General features: G+C 39.4%; 1 protein-coding gene across 1 annotated transcript in view; it reads left to right on the top strand.

Annotated features, from left to right (window-relative positions):
• The window catches only part of tmem86a (transmembrane protein 86A), a 28081-nt gene extending 18078 nt beyond the window's left edge, over positions 1–10003 (top strand). Inside the window, exon 3 of the mRNA XM_038275630.1 lies at positions 3674–10003. Coding sequence (XP_038131558.1) covers positions 3674–4101 — 428 coding nt within the window. The 3' untranslated portion in view covers positions 4102–10003. The remainder of the gene's footprint in view (positions 1–3673) is intronic.
• Positions 10004–12392: the final 2389 nt, after the last annotated feature.

Raw genomic sequence — 12392 nt, 5'->3', positions numbered from 1 at the left:
GAGTATTAAAAGTGTTCATTTTATTATTTTAAAGAAGACCTCCAATTTAGAGAACCTCTGGAAAAAGGCCTCTTGGGGTCATCAAGTTCCGACAATAACTAACTAGTTGTGTGAGGTGTGGGCCAGAAGATTTTTCTCTCGTGGCATCACAGACATAAATATTTGGACTCTGCTGAACTTTACTAAGACCTTAACTGGAAATGTGTTTTGGTCAGATGAGATTTGCTTTACTACAGCAACCCCTCTAGCTTGGTCTGATGTGAAGCACAGGTAAAATACATGCAGTCATGTCACATGCTGGCTTCTATGTACGGTGGAGCTTCAAGGATGCTGTGGGCCTGTTTCTTCTCAAAGGGCTCCAGTTTAGATTGTATCAAATAATTTAAATAACAGAAATCTCTGAATGAAACACTTGAAATAAAACACAGTCACTGATACCGGGTTACCATTGAGTCCTTTAGTTGGTGGATAGTTCAGCACAAAGGCAGAAACAACAAGCAACCATCACAGAGTCCGATCTAAGTTAAATAGGAAACCTGTTAAGTGAGCTGAAGAGAATAGACAACATCAAACAAGCTAGACACTGACTTGTTTAAAAGGGTAAATATACAGATTTAACTGCTTCACTTATTTTATTGTTCAAAGAAGCGGTGCCTGGTGTGCGACAGGGGAATTGTTAAAATAACTATTTTCTAAAGCGGTGCTTTTACATGCTAAGCATGAGGTGATGCTGGAGTAATTTTACTTCTTTTCTACATATGCCAATAAACAAGGAGGTTTCTCTATAAGTGGCAGACGAATTTGTTCGAAATTGGGCATTTGTTTAATTAGTTTGGCTTTTCTCTTCATTTAGTTGCTATTTTAAAGTGTTGCTTTTAGAGCTAATATTAAATATTGCATTGTTTCGTCTAAATCAGAGGTCACAGATTAGCGGAACAGGGTTCGGATCCGGACCCACCTGCTGGCTAATCCGGACCCAACCTGATTTAAAACATTTTTAAATTACCGCATGTTGTCCGATGACAGTGTCTAAACTTCACTTGCGCATCTTCTCCTGTTTGTACGGTAAAGCCATCCGGAGCGTCCGGCACCAGACTGCATGTTAGCAGTGTTGGGAAAGTTCTCTTTCTACGTGAACTAGTTCAAAGTTCAGTTCACACATTTTAAAATGAACTAGTTCAGTTCATAGTTCACAATTCCAAAAAACGAACTAGTTCATAGTTCTTTTTTTTTTTTTTTTCATATATTGCTCAATTACACCATAGCCTACTGTAGAACCACAGACAGCAATTATTTTATCAGTTGTAACACTGAAACTGTGCGTCAGATTTCATCTTCATATCCAGTTTTGAATCCTTATCCAACCAGGGTTTCCATTAGCATTGAGGGGACAGCATTTCCCCATTGTTGCTTTAATGCTTTGTTGCTGTCCATTCACTTCACACTAGTAGCAGCTGCAGCTTTCACCCCTACAGTATATTCTCAAAAACATCAGGAAAAATGTGCTGCTTGAATGGTCTTTTTTATGAGTAATTATTAAAAGAAAAATAGGAAAGTAGTCTTTAAGGTGCAAATGTTTTTTTTTTATTTTAATAATTTTTTCCATTTGAAATTCCATTTCAATACATACTAAAAAGGAATACTGGAATCCTGGAAAATTATACCAGGCAGGTTTAACAAACAAGTTACATGGATAGTAAAACCATCAAGAACAGGGGTCTTCTATGTTTTCCAGACCAAGGACCCCCAAACTGATGGCGAGATGGAGCGAGACCCCCTAACTATATATATTGTATGAAATTGTGTCCTATAGTCACTCTATTACAGATGGAGTAATGTAAAGAAATTAATTTCTCTCTGGGATTATTAAAGTTTTTCTGATTCTGATTCCTGGTTGATGGGACAGGTGTTGTGAAGGAAACGGTGCCCAGCTTGAAAGAGCTCCTGTGTGTCGCTGAATGTGTGCATTGATGACTGAAAGACATCTTCTGCCTCCATTTATCTGTTTACTACAGTGTGTTGATTTCATGTTAATGAGTATTTAAAGACATTTCAATTAGTGGGGAAATGCAGACCCTCATGCAGTACCTCCGTAGACCCCCTAGGGGTCGCGGATCCCCTGTTGAAGACCTCCGCTCAAGAAGATTTTACTAACACAAACTGAGGGACCAGGCTGAGGTAGGAATTTAAGGTTACTGAAGTGTGGATTTTTTTACTGAAAGCCGGCGGGCAAACTTGTTGCCATCATCCTCACCGACCACCTGGTCATAAACCTGTTTTAAGTCGCCTCCATGCTGCTGTGGCTTCCACGCTGCATTTTGTTTTGATGACGCACGCGGCTGTAGGCTACGACACTGGTAGCTCCCGTTGCCAGATTGGGTGTTTTTCCCGCTACATATTAAGGCTTGTTTACGGTGTGATTTAGCTGGGGTTTCGCCTGGAGGGCTTTATAGAAATCTGGCAACCTATTGAACGGAGATGAACTGAGAGAGCGTGCCGTTCACAGACACCAGAATGAACGAGTTCACAATAACGTTCACCAGGCAGTAATGCAATACGTTCAGTTCACGTTCGCCCAAAATATGAACGAGTTCATGAACTTTCGTTCAATGAACGCGTTCAGGCACAACACTGCAAATTAGCCAATGAGCTGTGTCAGTCAGGGCTGCTGCTTCTAGCTACTTTTAGACACAGCAGGCAAACTTGTGGGAAGCCGGGCGATGGGAAAGAACGAGAAGACGATGAGAAAAAGAGAGTAGAGAAAGTGTAGACTGCTGGAAGAACCGCGGTGAACTGGTGAAAGAAACGTGAAATGGTGTGCTTAAAGATGACCCTGCACATTTTGATTATGTTTGGCTCAACCTGCTGCTGTGAAGCAGGATTCTTTACTATGAACATAATCAAAAATAAATTTCGATAAGGCTGAAAATGAGCAGCTTGATATGTGTTTCACAATGGCTTTGTCGCCATTCAAACCCAGGTTTAAAGCCTTGCAGGGCAGCATAAAGCCCACTGCTCTCATTAAGCCATAAAAAAGCAACATAGAAAAAAAACGGTCAGTTCAGGTGTTTTATAAGCTAGTAAGGAAATTGTCTATATACTAAATTGAAAGACTGTTCTTCTCTACTTCAAAAACTATTTAGATTTAAAAATGGAAAAACGTTAAATGTTGTTTAAAGTAACAGATTATAAGTAAAAATGTCTCCGGACCTTTACTGGTTAATGATTTTCTTAATTGGGACCCCACTGATTTGTTATTGTTTAACCCTGGTCTAAATGTTTGCCCCCTTGAAATGAACACTTCTGCTAATCCCAGGTGTAAAATAAAAGCAGGGACTAACTTAGCTGCTATTGATTTAAAACTGAAGATAAAACTATTCCTGAGAAAACATCTCCACAAAGCATCACAACGGTAAAATTATGAAACCCATGCCATTGCTTGAGTAACAGATGCCATCCAGATGTGATTTTAGTTTTTCAGCAAAAAATGTCAATGAAAACAAAAACAAAACAGGGTGATTATTTCAACTGCAGAATTTAATGAAATGTTTTCAAAAAGCACAAAAATAAAACCATCAGTTCTGATCAATGTATTTAACCTGATTAAACATTCATTTTCTGAAGTGCACGGTCATACTGCAGTGCTTTATGCCGATGGTTTCATGTCTTGCAGGTCTTCTTATGTTCGCCATCACCCACATTCTGTATTCGTCTGCCTTTGGGATGAAGCCGATCAATGTGCAGGCTGGCCTGGTGATCACCGCTGTGTCCTCCCTGTGTTACCTCCTGCTGTACCCATACCTGTCCGGCCCCTTCACCTACCTGGTGGCCGTCTACATCGCTCTGATCGGCTTCATGGGCTGGAGAGCCATAGCAGGCTTGCAGCTGGCCAACGACCTCTGGACCTGGACCAAGCTGTCGGCCTGCCTGGGCGCCGTCCTCTTCATGGTCTCTGACCTCACCATTGCCGTCAACAAGTTCTGCTTCCCTGTGCCCCATTCCCGAGCCATCATCATGGCCACCTACTACGCCGCACAGATGCTCATAGCCCTGTCGGTGGTCGAGTGTCAGGATGTGGAGGTGTCCCGGAAGAGAACATGAAGTGTTGTGGTTTCTGGAAAGTACAAGGCTGTAGAGGTGGTTCCAACTCCAGCCTTGAGTGGCTGTGGACATCCCTCACTGCTAAATCCCAAACCCCCATCCTTCATCTCCATATGGCTCTCCCACATGACTGTCATCATGCCGACTGATCCTCTCCACAACACTCCCTCCTCAATCTCACTAGTATGGTAGTCTCATATGTATCTCCTTTTAGAGAAGATACAGTTGTATTATTTTCAGCTTCTCCTGAGTGCAATCGAACTTAGAAAAAAAAACTTGGTATCAAACCAAGTTACAGAGGAGAGTTGTAGAGTTACTAACCTATAGGAAGCATTAATATAGTCGTGATTGGTTTGATTTCAGATGAGCACCTTCAAGCAGTTTGCATGAGACTTGTTTTCTGTGAGCGTGTCTGTACAGTTTGGCGACTGATTGAAACTCTTACCTCACTTTCCACACAGTGCTCCGACGCACAGACACACCGTCACACATTTGTACTCTGAGTGGTCCATTAACACAGTTTAGCAGTTCATTTGTGTATTTTAATTTTTGCTTTATTGCATGCATAATTCTTTCAAAAGGGATATTTTTATACAAACCATCCATGCCGCACTTCATTAAGGGTGCTAATTAGCGCTAAGACGATGTTCCTACCTTTTTATTTAATTATTTGCAGTCCATTTCATTTCATTTGCAGAAGCTTCTCTTCTTTTCTTCTTTAGACTCCTGAGTTTGCTTTAATGAATGGAATATTTATTTAACTTTTGAAGATTTCTTTGAATAACTAGATGAATATAGAGGACTTGAAAGCAGCTAAACGGCTGCAAGACTAAGAAAAAAATAGCATTTTAGACATTGGACGCCTCCTTAAGGAGCAGGGGAAGTTTTGGAAACCTAATCGTTCAGATTTTAGTTCTAACTGACTTTTGTTTTGATCCTCTTGGTGTAACGTGTTGTTCTCTATACCTTCGTCACCTTTTGGTGTTATACATTCAATAGCACCATACCCTGCACCTAACACCTCCTCCTAGTTTAGTTATTAGGAAAGTTCATAGGGGGTCTTATTGTTTGAGTCAATCAGCTGACGTGCTGTTAAAGACCGTGTTATGAAAACAGCAGAAGAAAGGGCTTTGTTGATGGCTGGACTCATTTTGTTGATATACTCTGCAGGCAGAGTCTCCAACTCTGAAGGCATTCACTCACTCGGAACAACGCGCACACAGATTTATGCAATGCAACAAACAGAGCCAGCCAGCTTGGGAAAAACAAGGAGACAAGAGAAAGCGTCTTGTGATGCAAGGGAACAGCCATGCCATTATTCCCCATTATTCCTTCTCAAAGGACATTTGGGAAAAATCCACTGCAGGTTATCCTCGACTAGTCCGGTCTATTTTTTTTTTTTTTTTTTTTTGTGTGTGTGTGTCCTTGGATCCTGCTGCTGTTTCTTTCCATTCATGTTACTTTGAAGTGTCTTACTGAACTAGGTACATTTTTGTATGCTTTTTGTTTTTAGTGTGCTTGTTTTTATGTTAACTGTTGAGTGGAGGTCAGACCCTGCTCCAGGCCAGATACGCTGCACCCCAAAGTTAATATTACACGGACACATGTTCATGTGTTCATATAGAAGCTTTTAAAACCTCCTTTATACTAACTCCTCTTTAGAACTGCAACTCTATTATATAAGTCGTAGCAAATGTCAGTTTATTTTAGCTTTGGTTGAGCAGATCCAAACTGACTCTTGACTTTCCTATTACTTGGCACTCTTTTCTTTACCTTCCTGCAGCTTGAAAAAATATTCATCAGTATCCTTTGACCTTTTTCACATTTTGCAGTGAGAGACTAACACAAAGTCGATCATATGTATGTCTTCTGGGGTTTTCCTCTTTGAGTTTTGCACATCAGAAGCTGGAAATGTATCTCCATTTGTCCTTTAAAATAGCTGAAGCTCAGTTACATTAGTTGAAGACCATCTGTCTAAATCCATTGTCTGCAACAGATTTGGTTTACTGCAGAAAAGTTAGTGGACCATTGTAAGCTTTAAATAAGCTCTGGTTTGAAGCATTCCATCAAAGCTCTGGCTGAAAGATTAAGGCCTTTGCTCTTAGAATATGTTACCCTCTGACCAAGTCACAGGTCTTTTTCGACTTCTGCGAGATTTTCCTCCAAATTATTCCTTTATTTAGCTCCAACCATCTCCCCATCAATTTTGACCGACTGCCTTCTCCCTCTGGAAATAAGAAAAACATCCCACAGCATGATACTTGCAGCCCTTTGTAGATGATGTCATTTCAATGTTAACTTCAGCTCTAGTTTTCGACCTCGCATCACATTTTGCACATGTTTCATTCAGCTATGGATTTATCTTACCAGAACACCTTTTTCCAAGTATTTGCTGTGTCCTACAGATTGCTTTTGGCACATTACCGGGATTTTTATAATTTATTATTGATATTCTATTTAACCCGGCTAGATGTCTTTATTTAATTTCCAAGTGAGATTAACAAAGCACTTTTTGAATTAGGTTAAATTTTAATGAGTTAGTTGAGAGCTCAATCGATTGTTTTCCTGTCAGGGGGTTGTAGATCTTTGCAGCTCCTCCAGAGCTATCATGGCTGCTTTCTTTAATTAAATGTCCTTTCTGCTGGCCTGTCAGTGTAGCTGAACAGCCATATCTTAAAACCACTCCTGTTCTATAATTTACTTTTATTTTCAGTGAAAGGTTCAAATCTTGAGATAATGCCATTTTCTTCCTAACCCTTCTTTAAACATTTCCATGTACTTTGCGCTGATCTCTCATAAAATCCCAGTTAATAATTCTAGGTTTTATGGTTTTAACATAAAAAAAAAAAAAGTTAAAAGGGTATGAATAGGCCTGTCAGTCAGCACATATATCTTAGTGGAACTGATAATCCCACTTATTTTCAATCTGGACATTTTTATGCCCAATCAGAGTATCATTTTTATGAGGGATCATGTTATCTTTAGAAAACAGCGGATAAGGATGGCTGAGATGGAAAAACCCATATAAAGGTTGTTTATGCTTTGAACAGACATGGAAAGTTGCTTTTCCTTATTCTGGGTCACTGACCCACACAGCTACCACTATCCCTAAAAACACACACACATTACATCAAAATATATTTGCATCACATGAGCCAACCGCAGCGAGATCTGCAGGCAGGTCATGCTTTTCCATTTGACCGAGAAAAACATCAACTCCCAGCAGGCATTTCACATCACTTTATCAGAGTTCCTCAATTGCCTCGTCGCGTCAGTACTTAAGTCAGCACTATCTTTCTCTTTTGACATGTGAGCACCAGTTCTCTGTTTTGTGTTTTCGGTTAACCCTCCCAGCACTACAAAGGTTTTTTTTAGAATATTTTCCACTGCAGGGAATTTTGTTTTTTCTGCTTAAAAGCCCTCAAACCTACTGTCTCCTAATGAGACAGAGTAAGTAAAGTGAAGAAAATGGAAAACACAGATGATTCCAGTATATAGCTTTGAGTCAAACCAAGAGGGGGATGGCAACATTCAGTCAGGCAGTCTTATTTATCCACAGTGTGTGGGCAATTTACGTAAGCACTGCTCCTTTGCACGGAGCCAGAAAAAGCCTTCTGACTTTTGGAGGCAGGATTTACTAAAGTATTTTTGAAATATCCTTTAAAAAGAAGAAAAGTATTTGAGGAGAGGTTTGGACACATTTGTTTAAGCTGTATTAAAAGTATTTTACTTTTTTCCTATTTTGATTTGAACTCCTTGGACCTTCTTACGTTTGTCATAAATACCACAAACGTCAATCTGTTTTAAGGGGGTTTCACTGCTAAACAACTTCTATGTAGTGGATAGTTAAAAATGTAAAGAAAAAATAGGCTGGATTTTCCTCTATCCTTACAATAAAAAGATGGCCAGTCATTATTATGTAAAATCCCCTTTCCCTTTGAGAACCGCAGCAGGTTTTGCGGGTATGCCTTGAGAGAAGCTGTAATTGGCTATCATTTATTTCCATCCATATCCTCATCAATCCAGATTCCTCACTGACCTGCTGATAAAAAGCATCCCCATGGCCTAACTTTGCCATCAACATGTTTCACGCCGGTTCAGGCTTTTGCTTGTCGATCAAAAAGGTTATGTTCTCTCTTATTTTGCCAGAGCTAGTGGAAAACTGTGGCTTTCTTTCAACATTTCAATAATTTGGCAAGTGTTCCATAATAGCTGGATTGATGTGCTTCACAACTAGCTGTCTTTGCAACAGGCTCCTCCGCCTGAGCTCCAACCCCTTGGTTGTTTGTCTGAAAATGCTACTCTTGCTCAACGCTGCCATGCTTTGCAAGTTTGAAGTTTTATACACTAATATTACCCACACTCTGGTATAGACCTATCCACACCTTTTTTCTTGACTTGTCCAGTGTGCTCCATGATACTCATGATTATGTTTGTTCTCTAATGATTTCTAAAAATCTTCAAGGCCTTTAGATTAAGATATACTGTTTAGGATTACAGTGTAATAGCACATAGAGTGGCTCTATTTACTAATAAGATTATCTCCAAGGGAGTTCATTAGAAAGGATTCTTTTTTGAGGTAAAAGCGGCTGAATGCATATGCTTGCCACACTTTTCAGAAACAATCATTTTCTTTCCTCTGCAGACTTCTGACTTACTTTGTATCGGTCTATAACTTTTGATCTCAATTAAGTAAACTGGTTTCTTATTGTAATCTAGCAAACCTTGAGATTGTTTAAATTGGTAATACAACTTTTGTAATATTATAAAATCATATATTACATTATATAGTAATAGGAAGCTATTTAAAGGACTGGATGTGACGTATCAAACACCCCTTTGTCTCTGGCTTAGTGTTTCGCAGCCAGCCGTGCCTTTCCCCAGAGATGTTATTGTCAAGCGATATTCCACCTAAAATAAGGGGAGGCGCTGAAATATGACACACAGCAGGAAGAGTCGACCCACCCCAACCCCCAATCTATCAGGTTAGCTCCCATCCTGTTTCCCCACAGGTGGCAGACCAGCAGGCGCATCACTTTACCTGCTCTGTCAACAACCCCGTTGTTCTTAGCTTTGCATGCGCAGACAAAAGGAGACCTGGGAGAGCAGCGACGCTTCGTTCTTCACGGCTTGAATTAAGCTGGAACCAGTTGCTGGTATATTATAAAAACCAGCTGGCACTTTCCTTTGAGTTTTTATCCCTCTTTTGTATTCTATATTTGAATATTTCTTTTTTTTGATCTGTAATTTGAAACATTTGCTGTCAATGCGCTGTTCTTATGATTATCAGCAGGTGACATTCAACGCACAAAGCTGTAAAGTTAATATCTTTAAAGAGGTATGACGGATCGATTTAAACACCCACAGGTTTTATGATGGTAGTTCTCCAGCACCAGGAACATTTATGAGAAGTATGTAAATTACCGCCTTCTCTTTGTATTTAACCTGCAGTGTGCTGCACTTTTCCATACCCAAAGTAAGGCCAGTCAGTCTTCGAAGCTCACCCACCGTAAAACAAGACCTGTTGTGTACTGTACCTCATCAGTTTGAAGTATATGCTATGTTGTACTTTAAAAAAAAAAAAAAAAAGAGAAATTATTTTCATAAACAGTGATTCCTTTCCTTTGAAGTGTTATCAGCCTTGATGTATACGTCTTTCTTTGAGGTATTATCCTTGAGAATCCAAAAGACTAATTTCAGCATTTTATTCCTCAAAAAGACATTTAGTCATTAAAGCACATAAACATGCATCAGTTGTTACAGTTTATCATGTCCTTGATTTTCAGTTTGTGATTGATTTTTCCCTCGACTGTGGAGGTGATATAATTTCTTTGCTGTAGTGAAACTGCAATGAATGTGAATATCTATTGGAAAAAATAAATGCAATTGCAATGCAACTTTAGCATAATGTTTTGGCTTTGTTCTTTCCTGGAAAACAAAGGTGCTGCATTGAATATGTCAGCTGATATATATATAACTCTGCAATGTTTTGTGTTTCATTTGAAGCTGCTGGTCCTCAGCTGCTAAAGTGCCATGATGGCAGAAAGGGCTGGAGGACAACAAAGAGCTCTGTTCTGGTAACGGCTGCTCTCTATTGTCTCAGTGAGGTGGAAAATTTGCTTTCAGCACCCTTTAACCCCGAAAACTGGGGACTGTGTGTCCTCATTTTCTATATACAGTGATGTGAAAAACACTGTTTGGCTTCTTCCAAATGTGCTCTATTTTGCTCTCATACTTAAATGTTTCACATCTTTAAACATGTTTAGAATTTTTAAGGTGAGTTATTTAAAAAATATATATAGTTTTTAGTTATTCATTACAACAAGACCTCTTGTAAAAGAAAAGAAAAATCCTGCCCATATGTTTAATTATGTAATTTATTAGAAGTTATTGAACTCATTGACTTCAGGTTGATTTAATCTGTCAATTCCAGGCTTGATGACGAGGCCTGTCCTACCCAATGTCAGTAAATGTGTCTGACTGCAGCAAGCGGGCTAACAGATCTGAAAAAGCAACACCTTTTATTCCCCTAGTAAATAAGAAATGCAACAAAATAATTTATATTACTAAGTAACAACCATTATTTTCTGAAACAAATTAAACAAAATGAGAAACACTTCAATTAGAGCACTGCAAAAGAACCAGGAGCAGCATTTCAGGGGTCATTTGTCTCAGTTAAAGGAGAAGTTCGGTTTTTAACACTTTTAGCCCATTTTCTGTAGTGTCCAGGATGAAATCGAATGATCGACACCAAAATTTTGACAATTGGTCCTGTCTCTGCTTTTTGGCTCATGCAGAATCACCCCCTGGCTGCTTCAGAATGGCTTTCATAGTGCATGTCCGATAATGTCCTTAAAACAACCTTAAACGTTCTTTTTTTAAAATATGCTACTCACCGGGTCGTCAGCGCTGTTCAATGACGTTCCAAAAAAAGTTTCGTAAAGAAAAAACATTCCTGTAGTGTTTTATTTAGCATTTTGTAAATCCCATTGAGTTCTGTTGGAATAGTCAATATTCCCCTGCCACCGGAAACGGAAATGGGGCCTGTTTACACAGTTGTAGTCTTTTCGCTTCACTCTGTGTACTCCGACGTCGAGGTGCTAACGTCTCTGTTAAACACTTTAAAAAACTCTGAAAATGGAATACGAAAGGTGGATTCTTGATTCTCGACGTCGGAGTACGCAGAGTGAAGCGAAAAGACTACAACTGTGTAAACAGGCCCCATTTCCGTTTCCGGTGGCAGGGGAATATTGACTATTCCAACAGAACTCAATGGGATTTACAAAATGCTAAATAAAACACTACAGGAACATTTTTTCTTTACGTAACTTTTTTTGGAACGTCATTGAACAGCGCTGACGACCCGGTGAGTAGCATATTTAAAAAAAAGAACGTTTAAGGTTGTTTTAAGGACATTATCGGACATGCACTATGCAAGCCATTCTGAAGCAGCCAGGGGGTGATTCTGCATGAGCCAAAAAGCAGAGACAGGACCAATTGTCAAAATTTTGGTGTCGATCATTCGATTTCATCCTGGACACTACAGAAAATGGGCTAAAAGTGTTAAAAACCGGAATTCTCCTTTAAGGTAAGTATTCATGATAAGGCATGAGATTAGGCACTGTCTTCTATAGAAAATTTTAAGGACTAAATCAAATGAATGCCTGCCCGTCATTTGCCATAAAATCAACTTAATGATCCCCCAAACTTTGGGAATATGTGTAATAGGCTGGTGTGACCAATTGTAAGATTATGGAATGAGTTAGTGGTAGTGAGATGGTTTGGGGCATCTTTAATTCTGCTTTCTAGGACCCAATGCTCAGGGAGAAAGGCCAGTCATCAAGTGTCTGACCTAATGTGGCTTATGCAGCAAGACATGATTTAAAGCACACCACCAAGGCCACCTCTGAATGGCTCATAAAAGGTAAATTGGAAGTTTGGAAATGGCCCGGTCAGTGAGTGGACTTTAATTTGACTGAGAGGCTGCGCCACTAAGATAGGCAGGCTGCTCATTCTCTAACCCTCTAATATGGCTAAAATTAAACAGAGGAGTGAGCAAAACACTCCCACTGTAGTTATGTGAAAGTGTCATTGGTAATTACTGCAAAAGCTTGATTGCAGTCGTTGCCTAGTATGGCACAACCGTTCATTAGGGTTGGTGGAAACAGCTTTTCACATAAGACCAGGTTTGTATGGCTAACTTTCTTTCAACAATGGATAAATATAATTTGAATTTTTTTTTTATTTACTTGGGTTTTCTTTGTTTAAAAAAATTTGATGGAAGAATGGTT

The sequence above is a fragment of the Cyprinodon tularosa genome, unplaced genomic scaffold (genome assembly GCF_016077235.1).
Source record: "Cyprinodon tularosa strain WSP-4 unplaced genomic scaffold, ASM1607723v1 ctg121, whole genome shotgun sequence".
Lineage (NCBI taxonomy): Eukaryota > Metazoa > Chordata > Actinopteri > Cyprinodontiformes > Cyprinodontidae > Cyprinodon > Cyprinodon tularosa.
The sequence above is the reverse complement of the archived record's forward strand: the minus strand, read 5'-3'. Positions and strand labels throughout refer to the sequence as shown.